The 20,463-nt window shown below is 39.8% G+C and overlaps 1 protein-coding gene across 1 annotated transcript in view; it reads left to right on the forward strand.

Moving 5' to 3' along the window:
• LOC122814279 (receptor-type tyrosine-protein phosphatase C-like) overlaps nt 1–20,463 on the forward strand; it is a 2,027,173-nt gene that overhangs the window by 630,916 nt on the left and 1,375,794 nt on the right. Inside the window, exon 16 of the mRNA XM_044086870.1 lies at nt 8,311–8,415. Coding sequence (XP_043942805.1) covers nt 8,311–8,415 — 105 coding nt within the window. The remainder of the gene's footprint in view (nt 1–8,310; nt 8,416–20,463) is intronic.

Here is a 20,463-nt window from a genome sequence, read left to right on the forward strand (position 1 = left end):
CACAATTGCACTTTATAAGCACTTACATGAGTGCATGGATCGTGCTATCCCAAACAGTACCAAGACGCTATCCTCCAAAAAAAGGAAGCCAATCTGGTGGTCCCCTGCCATAAACAAACTGTACAACAGAAGGAAGAAACTCTTGCAAAAGAGAGTAAAATCCCACGAGTGGAGGAGCTCCCTGGTCAGCCTCAGTAAGAAGCTGCGATCCCTGATAAAATCCTCCAAAGCTAGTTACGAAAACAAAATCACCACTGATTCTAAAGACAACCACAAAGCATTCTTTAGCTATGTCAAGAATCTCAATGGCAACACTCAGATCTGCTCTGAGTTACAGAACAATGGCACTAAATATACAGACCCAACTGATATTGCCAACATCCTGGCAGATAGGTTCAGTGCTAACTTTACCCCCCTCTCAGCCCCTAAAGAGCCTATCTCTATACCGGAAGAATGCAAAGTTCCTGTAATCATGGCTGCACATGTAAAAACCACACTCTCCAAAGCCAAGAACACAGCATCCATGGGACCAGACAACATCCCAGGCTGCGTTCTACACGAACTACAGAATGAACTGGCACCCCCACCTAAGTACCATGTTCAATCATAGCCTCACCTCAGGCTTTGTGCCTGCTGAATGGTGCACAGCAATGGTTATCCCACTCCACAAGGGGGGAGCCACCATGGACCCTGGGAACTACTGCCCCATTAGCCTGATGAGCCTGGTCTGCAAGACCATGGAACGTATCATCATGGAACTTACAAACAAAGACATTGGTAATCTCCAAATTCTGGATCCCACCCAGTTCAGGTTTGTAAAAGGCAGATCATGTCTCCTAAACCTGATAGACTTCTTTGAAGCAGTCATGAAAGCCGTAGACAAGGGTAAGGTGGTTCACACAGCCTATCTAGATCTTGCCAAGGCTTTCGACACCATCCCCCACTCTGGAATTATAGATAAACTCACTAAACTAGGTATAAATCCCTATGTCACAAGATGGGTTGCCAACTGGCTCACTGACAGAAACCACACTGTGAAAGTAGCAGACTCCAAATCTGACTTCAAACCAGTGACAAGTGGAGTACCATAAGGTTCAGTCCTGGGTTCTCTCCTGTTTGTTATCTACTTCTCTGAAGTACAGGCTAACACAGAAGGTCTTTGGCTAATGAAGTTCGCAGATGACTCCAAACTAGGAGCCATAATCAAAACTCCTAACGATGTGGACATCCTACAAAAGGGCCTCACTGAGACAGATGCCTGGTGTCAAAGCCATGGCCTCAAGCTCAATGCCAAAAAGTGAAAAGAGGTCATTGTTCCCCTCTACTCATCACTCATTAGACCCATTATAGAGTACAGCACCCCTTTTGGTATATACCTCACAAGACATCTACAACAACTGGAAAGACCGCAGAAATACCTCACAAAGAGGATTACTGGCCTCAAGCAGATGCCCTATGCAGACCCTCTCAAAAAACTCCAGGTTTACTCCTTCGCATATCGCCTACTCAGAGGTGATCTCTGCATAACATACAAAGCTATGTCAAACCCAGAGCTGTTGGACATGCTCCACTTAAAGAAATTCCAATCCCTCTGAGCTACATGCTCTAGGGACCTAAACCTTGTCACCACAATAAACAGAACATACCGGAGGGATTGATTCCTGTCCCAGAGACTTCCCATACTCTGGAATAAGCTACCTATCTATATCAAACAAAGCTCCTCATTAGCACTCTTCAAGAAAAATCTTGATGATTGGATGGGAAATAGGAAATTCACCCCCGTGATCACCTCTGTGGCTCTGCTCAACAGTGGCATCGGAAAATAATGTTCTTGGGTGGCAAAAGCCAGGGTACCTTTTTGGCTGGGCTTGTATATGCCCCAGGGCCAATAGCCTAGTACCTACCTATGAACCTATGAACCTGTCAATCTTGTTCCCTTAGCAAGATATCACATGCAAATCTTACAATAGTTGATAGCCTCCCAGTGGTCTCTGATAGATCAACCAGTGTCTCACCACATCTTGATTACCAATTGCTGCAAACAAGAACTTTCATGGTTGCTGCATTCTAATGAGACTCTTTCAGGCCATCCATTCATTCTTCTGCAACCCCAAGCCATAGTGACCATGGATGCTTCCCAGATAGGGTGGAAGGGGGGCATTATCTGGGAAAAACAATCCAAATCATATGATCCCAACAGGAAACCAAATTGCACATCAGTGTTCTACAGATGAGGGCAGTGCTGTTAGCATTGCAAGCATTTCTGGATGCCCTTCCTCTAGGAACAGTAGCAGTTCAGATGGACAACATGTCAGTAGTCTGGTACATCAATAAACAAGGGGAAACCAAATCTTACCCATTGTATTGAGAAGCCCTCTGTGTTTGGCAACCGGTGATTTCTTCCAACTGCTTTCTCACAGCAATGCACATTCTGGGTAGCTGGAACCAAATCTTACCCATTGTGTTGAGAAGCCCTCTGTGTTTGGCAATCCGTGATTTCTTCCAACTGCTTTCTCACAGCAATGCACATTCTGGGTAGCTGGAACGTGATAGTGGACAAACTGAGCAGAACCATTCTCATGCCTCATGAGTGGTCTCTCAAACTTGTGGTGATGAAAGAGATTTTTTTGTCACTAGGGCCAACCTTGCTGCAATCTTTCTGCATGTCCTCTAAACAATAAGTGCAGCAGTTACTTTGCCTCTATTCTCCCTCTGGGGGGGTCACCCAGAGACACTCTTCTCCATGATTGGCCCCCCCTGGTCTTCTTTATGCCCTTCCCCCAACTCCTTTGATATCCCAGTTTCTAAAGAAAGCCAAGAGATTGGAGAACTCAATAATGCCCATTGCCTCCTTTTGGCCTCGACAGGTCTGGTTTCCCTTCGGCCTCATCTTCTTCAGAACCATGGATGATGGACCCAGCTCCAGATCTGCTGTCTCATCTGGAGGGCATGGTTCATCCGAACCACCTTCATCTCAAGCTCATGGCATGGATTCTACAATTCCCATGATTGCCAGGCATCCTTCCCTTTCTTTTCCTGTCTGCCAAATTATTGTGGCTCATCACAAACCTTCAATTAGGAAATTGTGTCAAAGTAAATGGGAAAAATTTGCCAGTTGGTCCCTTATGAACAAATGTGATCCTTATACGACCCCTATTCATAAAGTTTTGGACTTTTTAGCTAATCGCTTTCAATCTGGTTCTTCCACTTCAACAATTAAAGATCATCTAGCTGCAATTTTTAACTTCTATATAGGGTTTGATGATGGATCATCCCTTATGTCATACAAACTCTGTAAAGCCTTTTTAAAGGGAGCTCTAATATTCAGACCTCCATTTAAAGAATCCATTCCTCCCTGGGATCTCACACTAGTTCTTCAGTCCCTTTTGAACCATCAGCTACATGTGACTTAAAGTTTCGGACTTGGAAAACTTTATTTTTAGTGGCTATTATATCCACCAGAAGAGTATCTAAACTTCAGGCCTTGTCCTACAAACCACCCTACATAATATTGCACAAAGTTTCCTTAGGAGTAATCTATTCTTTTTATCGAAAGTAGTCTCAGAATCTAATATCAATTAGACACTTCAACTACTGGTCTTTTTCCCTACTTTTTCCAATAAAGGGGGGTATTCCCTTCATTTATTAGATGTCCACAGACAGCTATGATTTTATCTACATAGCACAAAGGATTTCAGAAAATCTGACCAACTGTTTTCTGCCTTCTCCTCACTTTCCTTAGGTAACCCAGTCTCAAAGGTTACCCTGACAAAATGGCTCAAAGACTATTTAATTTTTTTGTCAATCAAAAGGTGCTCTGTCTTTCACACCCGGTAAAAGCTCACTCAACTAGAGTGGTGGTAACTTCTGAAGTTTTGCATGCCAGAGCTTCTTTGGATGACATTTGTGCAGTAGCCAGTTGGTCTTCTCCTCATACCTTTACCACTCATTACAAATTGGATCAGGTCTCTAGGGGATGGGCATCATTTGGCTCGATGGTGGTTAGGAGTATTCTTCTGTGAGACCTCTCAAGATTTCAGTAGCTAGGGACTCTGTCCCACAGTCAAGGATTACGTGAAGATTGACAGCATCAGATAAAGAAGTTGTCTCACCCTAACCTTCCATCTGTATTGTCAATCTTCACTAATCCTTGACATTCCCTCCCTCCTTCCCCCAGCCTGACACTATTAGTGGATCGAATTTTTCAAGAACTGGCTTCATATTAGGGACACACATCTGGTTTCTTATTCTTATTGCTATTTGCCTGCTATTATTTTAGACAAATTTGAGCTTAAGTAATTTAGACAGGAGCATTATGGGTAAAGCCTCTCGAGAGAGTTTGGAAGGCGTGAGCTGAAATAAATGGCCGAGTCAGTTCTGAGGCTCAGAACCGAGCCCCACAGTTAAGGATTAGTGAAGATCGACAACACAGATGGAACATTATGGTAAGACATAACTTCTTTTTGTTCTTCAAGTTCACCTTATTTAGGCACTCAGAGGGAAATTCTAAGTGCAGTAGTGTCTCATAAAACCAATATTTAGGTTCAAACTACTGTTTCAGACTGAACACCAAATTAAGTTACTGTCTATAGTTCTTGTTTTCCAAAAGTGTACTGAAAAGGCCTTGAAGAAATATTTCCACCACATCCGATGCAGAATTAGACTGGAAAAAAATGTACTGCCACTGACTGGTCTGTTATTTTGCATGTAACTGTGTGTCTTTGAGCATTCATTCAAGTTGTAAGTTTCTGGTCTGTGTTTCCTATACAACCTGTCAAGACATTTCCTGCATTAGATTAGATAAACCATGATTTTAGAGGTGGGAGTAAAAGAATCCTATACCTTGAAACTTCTGATCCGTAACGTGGTTATGTTGAAAGCAGAGTGAATTGCACCTTGGATGGTTGCAGAATTTGTCCCATTTTGGAGTATATTAAACGTGTTTCTCACAAGCAGATTCTTTAACTTTAATAATTGTTTAAATGACAGCAGTGGGAATGCATGAAAATGTTTCTTAACTAGTCATATTCACTGAACATCGGTTGGAGGTCCATTACAATATGTTGAATTTTATAAGTTGTGAGTGATATGTTGTCACTAGTACGACTATGTCACAAGGGTTCCTCTCTTTATCCTTGAGCTGCTGTTCCTGTAGCAGCCAAATTGGTCTATCTACTGCCCTTGCACACTTGTTATCTCCAAAATCACTTGCCAGGAAGAACAAGAAGAAAACTCCATATGAACTGTTGAACAAAAGAAACCAGATTTGAGACAGATCAACATTTTTGGAAGTAAAACCTATGTGCACATTCCATTCCAAAGGAAAAACTTACAAAATGGGATCCATGTGCAAAGGAAGCTTTACTTGTGGGTTACAGTGAGTCTCAAAAAGGATACAGAATTCTACTTCCAGAAGCAAGCAAGGTAGCAGCCAGCAGAAGTGTGATTGTAGATGGAAGTTCTGTATGTTCACTTTCAGGAACTGATACAAACTATTCAGTCTGAGGAAAAATCCACATCCGTGTCACTAGAAAAACAAGAACAAAGCTACACAGCAATAGACATTATTGCAGACAGTTCAAAAACGGATAAAGAAGATGCTGAACCATAAATTACTCAGCCAGGAAATCAACAAGAAGAAATAAAGGTATTCCATCTAAATGTTTTATATTGCTTGCACAACAGTTCAGGCTGAGCCGGGTTCATGGGAAGAGATGCAAAAACTACCACAACATGAAAAGCAAATGTGGATTAGAGCTGCTCATGAAGAGATAACATCACTCAAAGAACTGCAGACATGGACACTTTCTGAGCTTCCCCAAGGTACTCAAGGTAAACATGTACTCAGATGTAAATGGGTTTTTAAAGCAAAATGTGTCTCTGAAGGGAAAGTCTGTAGATACAAGGCAAGGTTAGCTGCAAAAGGATACTCACAAAAATTTGGTGAAGACAATATTACTACTTTTGCTCTAGTTGCCAAACAAAGTACTTTCAGAACAATGATAACAGTGGTGCCTTTACAAAAAACGATTGTGGAACATCACAATATCAAGGCAGCTTTTCTTAATGGAGATATAGAAGAGGAAATATACATGTCACAGCCAGAAGGATATGTGAAAAGTGGAGAAGAGCATCTTGTTAGCAAACTGCAAAAATCCCTGTACGGTCTTAAATAAGTGGTTTGAGCGTTGAACTCAAAAGTAAACAAAGTTCTGCTAGATGAAAGATTCATGCGAAGCAAAGCTGATCCATACCTATACTCTAAATGTATAGATGCTAAATGGATGTATCTGGTAGTCTATGTGGATGACGTGATTATTGCTTCCAAAAGGAATGATGAAATTGCAAAGTTAATAGCAGTACTCAATCAGCACTTTGAGACTAAAGATATTGGTGAGGTGACATACTACCTAGGAATTAATATACAACATGAGGAAGACGGCAGTTTTCTGTTGAACCAGAGTATAAAAATGTATTCAATTCTTTAGTAATTCAACATGGCTGAAGCTTAAGGAATGAACACATTCATGGACATAGCGTATTCAAAGTTGGAGGGAGAGGAAGACCTTCTACCATCTAATGAGCAGTATAGACAAGCAGTGGGGGCACTTCTGTACATTGCAGCCACTACATGTCCAGACATTGCAGTTGCCGTGCCGCTTTGCTGCAGGCATGTAAGTAAACCATGTCAAAGAGACTTGAATTCAATAAGAAAAGTTATGAGGTATCTCAAAGACATAAAAGGCTGAGTTTAAAGTTGTCAGCAATTGGTGACTTAAAAAAGCTTTACTTTTCTCCCACAACCCAAAGACATAACTTATGGTAACAGGTGTGCATGCAGTTTAGGAATAATTATATATGTGTGCGTGTATCTCTGTGATTATGTGTGTATGTATGCGCATGTGTAACTTGTTTTTTAATGACATCCTGTCCACTGTTAGTTTCCTCGGATTGGTTCCAGCTATACCACAACCTTGTATTGAATAAAATGTTTATTGAGGAATGAATGTGTATGTATATGTATAAATATGTGTATGTATGTTCTCATACCCTTTGCTTTATAGTTTAAAGTGTACTCTGTCTTCATTTTTGTCAGTACTCGCTATTAATATGTTGAAAAAACATTTTACCCTGATTGTGAGTATTCAATTTTGGGGAAAAAAAATGAACTTTTTTTTTGTTAACTACGTACCCAAAGCTCCTGAATCATAGATTATGCACCTGTACCACCCCTGGATAAGTAACTCATTATTCTCTGTTTTCAGCAATTAGCATATCTACAGTTTTTTTATTGTCTGCATGTGAAATGTAAACTCTCACCATTGACAAGTAAATCAATTGTACACATATTTTCTCTTAGGTGTAAAAATGTCTTGTGTAAGTTGTCAAATCTGCCTTCTTGTTATACTTGCAGTTTCTTATTTCTCCAAGCTGTATAATATATGTATCTTGTGTAAGTTGTCACATCTGCTTTCTTGTTATACTTGCAGTTTCTTATTTCTCTAAGCTGTATAATATATGCATCTTGTGAAAGCTGGCAAATATGCCTTTTTGTAATACTCATTATCTTGTATGTTAACAATTAAACTGCTCTGGAGCTTTTCTCCCCGGGCCTCCACTGAAAATGGACATATATCCAGTTGGACTCTCCCAGTTAACAAATGTAAACTAAATAAATAAATAAATAAAGCTCCATGCCACATGTTTGCTATGTGTACATAAGATTCAACAGAGTTTTACAATTGTTAAGCGGGGAAAAAAACAACTATGAATAATGGAGTGATTGCCAGTACATTAATGTCGAAGATGACAGGTAAATGAGCAGATTTCATAGTTTATGAGCCATTGTTATTGTGCTTCATAAATGCTCTGTGTAGTTAAAGGATGATGTTTATTACCATATTCTTTTTGTCTGATGTTAGGATATATTACTTGGAGCTTTTGCAGATAGAGTGCAGTATTTAAAAACATTAACAGTTTCAAGTCTTTTCCACTCTTGGTCTATGGCAGACTTGTTTACGTTGTGGGGTAGACAGACCTGTGGTAGTTAACAAAATAGTTATCTGACTCATCAGCAGTAAAGGAAAAACACTTCAGGAATGTTCTTTGCATAATTTACATTGTTCATAAAGCCTTCTTGTAAATTTACGATAAATATATTTCTAGGGCAATGTAACTACAGTACCATAATTGTTACATTTGTTTTAAAATATATGTTTTGCTGTGACAGTATATGTTAATAGCGTAATAAAAATAAATAAAAAACAATGGCAGTAATACTGATTCACAATTTTGCTTATTTGTTTGCAGACAACACATCTATCCTTCATGCTTCCACTACACACATGCCTGCACCTTCTTCTACTCCAAACATCACACAGCCTTCTAGCACATCACTTGCAATAACAACAAAAGGTGACACACTTGCACTCACTTGTGTCCTCCATTCATCAGCGGGTGCAACACAGTGCTCTTCTCTTGTAGTGAGAATGTGTCTTAAACTGGATGTTTACATTTGTAAATTGTTAATTATATTTTATATGTATTTACAATACTGATTTTTGCACTGGCAACAAGTTAATTCTGTAAATCATTTTTGAAACTATGTCACTACTCTAAGCAATATCCCTTTGTGGTAACAATATTAGGCATTCTGTAGATGAAATCCCCATGTCAGTATGTTCTGTGACTGTGTATAATGATGTGCTTTAAGTGCCGATGTTCATTGTTCTTACTGGTGCAACAGCCTTTAGACTATATGGGCTGTGTCCTGCTCGGGACACAACAACCAGGAAGCTTTAAAAGTTTTGGCCCCCTCCCACAAATTTACACTTACTGCTGATTGGCTATCCCCTTTTAGGGAAATCAGCAGTCAGAGTGAAGATTTCTCCAGTACTTTCTTGCCACTCTTGAGTAGCAGCTTCACAAGAGCAGCAGCATCCAGCCTCCAGCTTCATTTCTGACAGATACATTCCCTTTGGGGAAGCTTTCCTCACAGAATATTGCCCTTTTAAGATATAAAAATGCTATTTTTTGACATGATTTTTAGTGGTATTTCCCTTTTATGAAACCCAGTACCTTTGTAATATCAGATGTTTCCTGTCAGGGACCACTATCTTTAGGTTTAAGCTAGCTTCAGGCACTGTTTAACAGAAAATATACTGCTTTTGTAAACTTTAGGCATTTTATTTAAAAGTTTAATGTTGAGAAGGGTTTTATTCAAACAGGCACTATTGTAAGGTATATTAGTGCTCATGCTCGGTGTGTGAAAACTTACCTTCCAATTTTTCTATCAGACAAAAGTTTTATAACAGGAGTTTTCTGACTGGACGTTAGTGTACTACTTATCCATTACTGTGACTGGTGAATTGTGTAAGTGTGCTGCTTGTGAACACTGTGTGACAATTTACCTTCTGACCAACTCATTTCAGCAAAGCATATCTCATTCAAAACATCTTCCTCATTCACAGCATGAATACTTTCCACGTTACACCTGGGCCATATCATGCCATGCCTAGAAAGCAAAAATAACTTATCAAACAGCACTTGCCAACTCCATGGGCTCATTCAATGCCTCAGCCAAAGATGGGTGAATTGGCAATGGCCATTAGTCATTCCTTAAATCATTCTTTTAACTCTGGTGTAGTCTCTTCAGCAACCATGAACCGGAGGTCAGCCATATATTCTTCTGCTATTCCAGTGTCTTTTTTGGGCATTGAAAAGCTATCTCTACTGGGTCAGAAAGACACAATGGGATATGCAGCTCAATGTAGTCTGAGAAAGAGCTCTTTTGTTGAGGCAGAACTGCCTTTTCTGAGTCGGTCTTCACTTATAGCTGTAAAGAAAAAGCAAAAGGTTGAACATGGTTCATCTGGAGAACTGGTGTCTGTTAGAAAAGATGATTGTCTTACCTTAGATAAGTAGGTTTTTACAAGCTATTAATTCTGGTGCTTAGAAATCCTTACCTGAAAAAGATATTGGCAGAGATATTCCTGAGAAAGAAAAGTCCGTGGAATCTAACATAGAATATGACAATACTTCTTTAAGTAGATTTTCAGTTCCAAATCTCTGATTAAGTCAACACTTGGCCCTCATGACCTTCTTTGGAGGAATTTTCCTTTTCTCAGACTGTAGCCTGAATAAATGAGGTGTTTTTACTGGAACAAATGGAAGCCCCCATCCCCAAATTAAGGAGATATTATAATTTAACAAAAAGATATGCCTCATTCTACTCCCATTCCTTCTTTAGTGGCAGCCTTGGAGGATGTCTTTAATGTTAACTTTTACAATCTTGATTCTCAACTTTCAGTTCCCAAAAAAGTAGACTTTGTCCACCAGCAACTGTTTGTTTGCCCACCTCATGTCTGACCTTGTGACCATGTCCACATCTTTGCCAGCTGGGTACAGACTCTTGGTGTCCTCCAATCCTTCCCCTGTGGACAAAGATGGAACAGTATTTGATAAATTTGATAAGAGAATATTTTCTTCTTCTACATTAATGTACAAAATTCTTAACTATTGGATCAATATGTGGAAATTTATACTTTTTTTGTGCAGATATTTTGAGAGCATTATCTACTGCACTTGCCCCTGAAGGAAGTGCCTGTCTGAATTCCATTGTTTCTAACATGCCTCAAACATTAAAACATGCCTTAACGCATGTGCATGATTGTGCAGGTAATGTACCTATTGAGGAGGTATGTCTGGGTATGTAATAAGAAATTTGCTGATGAGGTAATATCTGGAAATTTTAATTTAGCTTTAGATAAGGTTTGTTTGGCCCTTATGCTCCGCAGGACCTCAAACATTTTAATGAAACAGAGAAAGAAATACAGGGAGTTTTCAGGAATTTTCAGCCCACCCTTTCCTTACAAATCTCCCAAGTTCTGCCATGTATGAAACAAAATAAGCACTCCTTGTCTTCTCAAACCAAACAGGGAAAAAACAATATGCCTAGAGGGGAGCAACAAGAAACAAGGATCTTTTCCAAAAACAGGATAATCTTCCACTTCAGAATGACTACATCAGCATTCTTTCCCCAATTCCTATCCCTCCTGTCCCTATCTATGAAAATCTGCTGAAACACTGACTCTCTGCATTCCCTTTTAGCAACAGTTTGTTTCCAACTATGACGTGTACATTTTTTTTTATCTTACTACCTCTATGTCCACATCCTATTCTGGTCTACCAGCTCCTTCCTCTACTCTTCCTTCTTACCCAATGAGCTAGATAAGTCAAGGATCTTAGGACAACCAGGGAGTTCTTACCATCCACTTCACCTATTTGTTTCTTTTTTATATGCCCTACCCACTTGCCATCAAGACCCTGTAATTACATCTGAGGGGCAGGCATGCGATGTGGACTTTCAGATGTATAAACCCACCTCTGGAGCAGCAGCTCAGCCATGTCCACCCTCACCTCCACTTTGGACCACACCTCTCACCCAGCAACATCCTCAGCCACCACCAAGGATTGTTGGCGAACATGCCCATTTCACCACCCTCCTAGTGATGGTCATGCCATCCCTCCCAAATCCTCAGTCATCTGAGCCACTAGTCAATCCCAACTCACCTGGCACGTGCCACTGGAGCAGCTTCTTGGGTGTTAAATGTGATGCAGGATGGATATAGTTAACACTGAATACAAATTCATCCTTTAAGAGATGTTCCTCCCCACCATGTCTCCATCACAACCAAACAGAGTTTTTTCCTCACATTCTTCAGAACTTACTCACCCTAGGAATTATAGAACCCATGTCATTGAACCCAAAGGGCAAAGCCCTCTATTCCAGAATATTTCTGGTATGAAAGAAGGAGTCTACCTGGGGACCAAGTCTAGATTTTTACTCTCAAAATAAGTATGTGAACATTCCAAAATTTAACATGTTGACCTTATAGAATGTGTTGCCTGTCATTCCCCAAGGATTTTTATGGTAACATTATATCTAAATGATGCTTGCCATCACATTCCATTAGGCAAAGGCTATAATTTCATAGATTTCTTCTGTCTGGGTTATATTATCAGTTCTCAGCATTAACCTTTGGGTTATCTACAGCTCCAAGAGTATAACAAAATGACTAGCTCAGTTCATAGCTCATTGCAGACTGAGTATCATTCCCATATTTCCGTACTTAGATGACTTTCTTATCTTTGCAGAGTCTTTTCCTAGATGTCAAGAATCATTACTATGGGTTTCTTCTCTTCTGACCAACATGGGGTTGCAGATAAATGTCCAGAATCCTCCTTAACCTTGTCACACACAATTGTCTTTCTATGCTGTGTGTTGAACATCTTCCAACAAAAGGATCTTTTGCTCTGGAAGAGGGTGGATTTTTATCTGGAAACTTTCCAGTGCCTCTTGAATCAGTCTCAAACTTCAGCTGAGAATATTTCATGATCCTGTACTTCATGGCCTCTAGGATTCTTAAAATTCCACTTGCCAGGTTGCACATGAGAAAGATTCAGTGGTTTCAGAAAAATAAATGGACATTTACATACTCTGGAATTTCAGATTCCAATATTGAGCATTATCAGAAAGGAACTGCATTGATGGAGATTATACATACAATTAAATCCAAACCTCTCCTTTCCCCCGCTATCTCCATTCCAATCTGTAACAAATGACTTCTCAGATTTTACTGGGAATTAATTTCTATGGGGGAGTAAAACTGCAAGGTTGTGGAGCTCCTCAGACTGACCAAAACACAGCAGTGACAAAGATATGTTGGCTTTCATCCATTTCTTAAAATCTCTTCATCATCTCTTGTGCCCAGGACCACTACAGGTGATTACAGACAAAACTACAGTGATGTGGTACATAGGCAAACAGGGGGGCACCAGATCATATCCTTTGTGCAGCCTGGCCATGATGGCTTGAGAGGTAGCTCTTCAGCCCTCTTTAACCCTCCAAGATCTTATATTCCATCAGAGCAAAATGTAATGTCAGACAAGCTGAACAGGATGAGGACAGATCCTTATGAATGGAAACTGAATAATGTGAGTCTTCCAGGAATTTATCCTGTTTTGGGGAACACTTCAAAAAGATCTGTTCACTTCTTTTTAAAACAGACACCTGAACAAATTTTGCTCCTGGCTCCTTGCAAGTAAATAAGCCTGGAAAACAGATGCATTTCCATTCTCAGGAATGGGAATGTTCCTTAATGCCTTCCTACTGTTTCCACTGGAAACTAGGGTAATTCTGAAGATTCAGAAGGATTCTCAAAAAATAATTGTGATGACTTATTTTTGATCCATGCAATGCTAGTTCTCCTCTCTTAGTGAAATGACCAAGGGCAATTACCACAAACGTCCTCTCAGACTGGATCTAGTCACACTACACAGGGAAGTGTGATACACCCAAATTTTTCCATCTTCAAATGACTGCCTGGATGATTCTATTCTAATTCCTTTAAGGCACCTCTTTACAGGGGATGTGCAGAAGGTACTAAAGGAGGCAAGAGAACCTGCTACTAGGAAATCTTATATGGACAAGTGGAAAAGGTTTTCTAATAGGTGCTTAGCCAAAGGAGTATGTACCATAGATGCTAAGATATTTGTATGAGTTACTATCCTCTGGCCTCACTTACTCTTTTATGAAGGTACACATTGTGGCCATTTCAGCATGTCTGCCCATGGATCATCCTATTTCTTCTTTACTTTGAGTAAATCTGCTGCTCCTTCCAAGGATCATAAGGTTTTGTAGGAAAAATTAACCATGTTTCTATCTAAACTTTGTCATCAAGCACACTTACCGTTCCTTACATGGAAACTGTTCTTGTCACTAGTATGGCATTTCGAACTTAATAAAAGTAAAACAGACCCAACGTGTGTCCATGCAGCCAACATACAACACTAAGAAATACACAAAACCTGGCTTGTGTAGTGTCTTCAAACAAACCTTCAAACACCAAACTGGTGCGAAGAAAAGGAGCAACGCCAATAAGATAATCCAAGTTTAATAGATAAAACAGTTAAGTGTTTTCATCCCTCTATCTATATGGGACTTCAGCAGAATGAGTTGAATAACAAAGTGTGTATATAAATAGTCTTACAAATAAGTCATATGTAATTTTTCACCCAATCAAAAAGTACTGGTTCCTACTAATTTACAATACTTAAAACACATAATACTGTTTTAAAAAACACCATAAATAAAATGTCCAAATCAAAATGTGTTGTTACAAAAATTTTGAAAACTCAAATATTGCAGGCTCAAAGTTTTAAAAACTGGAACTATGGATACTTGGTCATTTAGACCACATCCATAGGCAGCCCCTAATGATAGTTGCCAGATTAGTTCCTTATATTCAAGTCTAATGTTGCTTTGTCTTTCCCACATAAAATTTTGTGCAAGCCTTACAAATTGCAATGTAAACCATACCCTTAGTGGCACAATTCCCCAATGTCCGGGAAACTGTACGTTGGAAACCATTAAAAATAAAAACATCTTGCACCGAAGTCAGGGAAACCTTATGTGGGAAAGCATTACAAATAAAAACATCTGGCTATAATATATATATATGGGCATTGATTGCATCACCAACATTTCTGGGTTCCTCATAGTAATTGTTTTAACCTCCATAGGGGGATTACAAAAGATTTTTGCAGTTTCTACCTGTGTTGTAAACAAAGCTGGGTCTCTCTCCTAATCTTTTAAATACCTTATCATCCCCTTTCAAAATATTCCAATTCTGAGAAACATTTTTTTGTGAAGATGTGTTAAATGTAACTACTAGAGAATGACTAAACTTATCATTCTCCTTTTTGTCATATGTACCAACCATGTGGTTAAGTACTTGTTCAATACCTACTACCCCATTCATTCACTACTGTCCTTCATATACTGGGGGGGATTTCTATCTACAAACATATTAGATACTGTAGCAACTTCAGCTAAAAAAATTTAAATTGAAACACATCATTACTGTTCTCACCAGTTGCTACTTAATATTCTTCTTGCAAAAGTGTGGATGGCAACTGTCAAAATCCAAGTAATTACTAAAAAATATGTTTTTCTGAAAATGTTGGATCCAAAGCAGCATCTATCATAATCTTTGAAAATAGTGATGTCCAAAAAATCATCTCTGTCAACCACGTGTGTATGGGTAAATCTTAGGAAAGATGTAGAATTGTTGATCATAGGACCATAGGATCATAGGAGAATACTAGGCTATTGATCAGGAGGTCATTTTAAGTTTAGCCATTTCAACCCAATGTAATACCATACAGGTACTAGTCAATACCCAAGAGTCCATATAGTGATGACTGCCCAAGTCCAGGAAGGGTGTGGGCACTATCCCTTGTAAGAATTTATGGTTCTCCATTCACTTAACCAGTTTCCTCTTGCATAGTGTCATAGAGGTGCTCTTTTTTGCATGAATTGTTAGCTTGTTACAGAGACATGGCAGTCGCTGGGAGATAAATCTGTCCCTCCAACATGTCCTATTTAAGTTGCAGGTCATAATTAAGTCCCTGGAACAGGTGGCCCTTGACCCATTTGTTTTACAGATATTATTTATTTATGTATTATTTATTTATTTACATTTGTTTACTGGGATATTCCGACTTGACACAGGTCCTTTTTCAGAGGAGACCTGGGGAGAAAAGTTCCACAAAAAATATATCAACAACAGAGTGGCATGAAGTACAATTGTCATACATACAATAACAAGGAAAACAAGCAATAGCAACATTGTAAATATGAAGAACAGAGTTAAATGAAGAATAATTGTTATCCATACAATAGCAAACAATACATGAAAAAGCAACATGGTGTACATACAATATAACACATAGTAATGATCAGGGTATTCCAACATCTAGCTAGAGACTGTTAATAATGATAATAAGTATATTCAGAGAGTAATAAGCTCAAAACAGGTACTGTTATAAACTCATAGACATATAAAATGTTGCTATAAACTCAAACAAATATAAATCAAATTTTCCACAAGATGGTGGAACTATCTGTAAAGACTAAGAGGAATAGCAGGGGAAGACTGAAGGAGTAAAACAGGAGACTGAAGAAGTAGTAGAAGTGGCAGTGAAAAGTAGGTAGGTGTAAGGTAGCTGGAGATGTATTTGGAGTTGAGATGAAAAGAGGTAGTTAAGAATGTTAGAAGAGTGACTGAGAGATTGAGTAGGGCAGGGGAGGGAACAGGGAAAGACAGAGCCTGCGGAGGAAAGATTGCAGTGATCCGACAGCGGAAGGCAGGGTGGCTAGGGGATGGGAGAGGAAGGTGAGATAAAACAAGGTGAGTAATTAGTCAGGATTGGTGTGTGGACATAACCAGTGACTTTTTAAGTGAGTTTTGAAGTGATTGCATGAAGATAGTGTAGTTATGGGGGGGTGTTCCATAACCTCGATATTATGCAGGAGAAAAGAGCTTCTCCAGCTAAGTTTTTGGCTTTGGTTACTAGAAGTTGATTTTTGCTGCTGGGCCATAGTGGTCTAGTGGTACAGTAGGGCTGGAGAATGTTTTGAAGGTATGGGGCTTTAACAGGATGGTTTACTAACATGTGAGCAAGAGAGAGTTGATTCAGGTGAAGAAGTTGAGGGAGTTCAAGCCAGTGAAGTTCTCTAAGTGAGATAGTGTGGCGGCTGCAGTAGGATGCTCCTGTGGCAAACTTAGCAATTTTGTTGTAGCAAGCCTCAAACTTGTTTAGGTCTGTTTGTCTAAGGTTGGTAAGTATAGGAGAGGCGTAGAATAAATTGGAGATAAGGTGGGAATTGTCAACAGAAATTCTAGCTGTTTTGGTGAGGAATTGTTTGTTTCTATGCAATCCCCCTAGTTTTCTGTGAACTTTGTTATGGTTAGAGAAATGTCAGTGTCAGATCTGAGATAGTTGTCAATCTCAACACCAAGTACTTTGGTGTGGTCTGTTGGGGAGATGATGGTTTTGTCATTGGCTAGAATATTAAAATGGAGTTGGTTAGGTTAGATTTTGTGGGTTGAAAGATGAATAGTTTAGTTTTGTTCAGGTTGAGTATTAACTGGGCATTAGATAGCCAAATTTCAACAGAAGAAAAGGCTTCCTGTGTGATCTTATGGAGTTCGGGTATAGTTAGGGCTGAGCAGATGAGGGTGGAGTCATCTACATACTGTATGAGAGAGGCCTGCTTGGTGGCTCTGAATAGATTATTGGTGAAGAGTGAGAATAGTAGGGGTCCAAGGATGGAGTCTTGGGGAACAAAAAGTGTGACAGGAAGTCGAGGAGATAGAGCATTTTGCCAAACAATGGATTGTTGGCGGCCAGTTAGATACCTGTGAAACCAGTCTGTAGCTGATTGTGAAAGGATAGGTTAGTGAGAACAGAAATTAGTTGTTTGTGCGAGATCATATTAAAAGCCTTAGATAGATCCAGGAATATGGCAGTGGAGAACAGGCCATTATTTGTTATGCTGAAGGATAGTGTTAGTAAAAGAGATTACAATGGTAGTAGTGCTGTGGAATGGCCTGAAGCCATGGTGGGTGCTGGAGAGGAGGTTATTAGTTAGGAGGTAGTCCAGGACTTGAGAATGAATGCATTTCTCAAGTATCTTGGAAAGTGGAGAAAGGATGGCTATGGGGCAGTAATTGGAGAGTTCAGTGGAGGTGCCACCTTTATGGAGGGGTATGATATGGGATATTTTCTGCAGTGTAGGGACATAGCATTCTGATAAGGACTGGTTAATCAAGATAGAGACTGGAAAGGCTAGGGCTTCGGCTGCTAATTTTAGGTATTCACATGGGAGATTGTCAGTAGACCTTTGTAGGCTTAAGCTTCAATAGAAGTTGGAAGTAGGTAATGGAGTAATTTAAAAGGCAGTGGTCAGAGTATTTGGTTTTGATGTGGGGAGGGGGCTCTGTTGTTTAGCCAATGACAGAATGGTTTCAGTAAAGTGTTTATTGAATGAGGCAGCAATACTGTTGGAGGAGGGGAGAGTGGTAGATGGGGGGTATACCAACTTTACCTGGGTGGAGAATGGAGTTTATGGAGGACCAAAACTGCTTAGGGTTATGATGGGAGGAGTTTAGAGCAGACTGATAATATTGGGCTTTGTCATCCTTTATTTGCTTTTTGACCCTATTGTGGATTTCTAGGAATGACTGTCGAGAGGAGGGGGGGTTTGTTAAGCGCCAGTGTTTTCAGGCCCTGTCTCTGACTCTCATTAGTGACAAAGTGCCTTTGTGCAGCCAAGGGGAGTACTGTGCCTTGACTCTGGCATTTCTTATGGGGGCATGTGTGTTTAGGCTGTTTAGGTAGGTGGTATTGAAGAACTAAACAACTTCATCCAGACTGAGGTACTTTAGTGGTGACCAAGTATAGTTTTTAAGGGATGAGATAAAGGTGAGAGGGTTAAAGTTTACCCTGTTTTGTATTTGTTGATAGATAATGGGTTTGGCACTATTTAAGTGGTGTTTCAGAAGGAATGTTGGAGTATGGTCACTGAGGCTGTCTAGTAGACCATCAGCTAAGTATGACTGAGGGGCTTTATTGACTAATATCCAATCAAGAGTAGAATGTTTGTTAGAGTTTTTATTTATTTGAGTAGGTGACTGTATAAGTTGGGAGAAACCATGAAGGCTTAGATGGTTGGATGGATATGCAGTAAGTTCATTTTGTTTGGGTCTTGGGTTGCTTTGTAGGCCAGGCATGTCTCCTCTAAGAAGTCTATATGATATAGTGACAGGGATTTTAGCTGGTCCATGTAAGATACATGCTGGAGACCCTTGATCTTCTTTGTTAGAAACCTCTGAGGTCTCTCTAATTGCTGCAGGTGCTTAGTATAATACATACTAGATGGGGCGTTGTTCTCAGTTACGGGCTGGATAATTGTCAAGGGGTTATAACTTCTTTTGCTGTCAAGGAGATGACTTTACTAATCAAGTGAGCTACGTGGAAAGCTTTCCTTGCAATGGCAGACAAGTGGTGGTCGAAGTTAAGGTCACAGTCAACCTGTGATCTCATGTCCCTTACCACTTCATGGGTACTTAGGGCATTATTATTGATTTGATAGTGTGAAGGGACATTGTTTGTGCCAAAGGGATTGATGATGCATTTCTTTGCATTCAGTTTGAGACAATGACTAATACACCAGTCGTTGGTCTGTGTGAGACCATCCTGGAGTATACTGACATCATTTAAGGATTCAATGATTGCACCTACTTTGCAGTCATCTGCAAACTTGGTCAGCCACAATCCTTTAGATTTCACCTGAACTTCTGAGAAGTATATACCAAACAGTAGGGGCCCCAGCACTAACCCCTGTGGCACCACACTGGTAACAGGTCTGCTGGTTGATGTGGAGTTACCCACTTTGATAGTGTGTGTCCAGTTAATGAGCCAGTTGGCAACCCATCTTACAACAAAGGGGTTTAAATTCCCTTAATTTAATTAAATTAAAAGTGGCTTAAATAAAGGGGATTGTGTCAAAAGCCTATACCAAGTCAAGGTATGCTGTGTGCACAGGTTTACTCTCATCAGTGGCCTTGGTCACACTTTCAAAGAAATCCATCAGATTTAACAGGTAGGATCTACCCTTCATGAAGTCAAATTTGGTAGGATCCAGGGTTTTGGAGATCACCTATGTCTTCTATGTCTTTCTTTATGAGTTCCATAATGATACATTCCATGGCCTTACAGATGAGGCTGAGCAGGCTTATTTTTTTTCACCCACCTTGTGGAGGGAATTAACTGTATGTATCTTCTTATCCACAAACAAAAAGCCCAGATGGTTAGGCTATGATTGGAAAGATGTGTTCATATTCACCTTTTTAGAAGACAACCTGGGATGTCATGGGATATCTCTATATATATATAGGCCATGTTCTTTGCTTTGAAGAACTTGTCTTATGGGGGCTATGGGGGGGTTGTGGGTTTTTGTAAGTTAGGAGGGGGTAAGGGAGTGACATTTTCACAAAACCTATCTGCTAGCAGGTTTGCTATCTCAGTGGGGATAGTGTATATGATACCATTGGCCACTATTTCTGACCATGCCTAGGTTCTACCCTTTAGGTTACGAACATAGCTGTAAATGGCCTTATGGTTATCCTTGGCAGTATTTGTTAGGTTTCTCTCAAAGGAGATCTTGCAGGATTTGACAAGTTGTCTTATTTACCTGTTAAGGCTGAAAACGTTGTTACTAGGGGTGGCTTTTCAGAAATTATCATGGAGGAGCTCGGCAAATGGATATTTCTGCCAGGGTTTTAAGGTAAAATTTGTTGAATTTAACTGTTCGACTTTGCCGCATAATTGCATGGTAGTGCATGGTGCTGCACAATGCACAAACAAGCAGAAAGCTGCTCAGACAGAGATTGTTCTCCAGCACCATGAATGCTCTTCCATAAAATAAATATGTCATCAACGTATCAATGATACAAGTGCCGATGTTTGTTGAATTCTGATTCTAAAACAAACTGTTTCTCCCAACTATGCATAACCAGATTGGTGTATGAGTGTACAGTTAGCACCCATAGCTAC

Source organism: Protopterus annectens, chromosome 10.part0 (assembly GCF_019279795.1).
Source record: "Protopterus annectens isolate FY-2018-M chromosome 10.part0, PAN1.0, whole genome shotgun sequence".
NCBI lineage: Eukaryota > Metazoa > Chordata > Ceratodontiformes > Protopteridae > Protopterus > Protopterus annectens.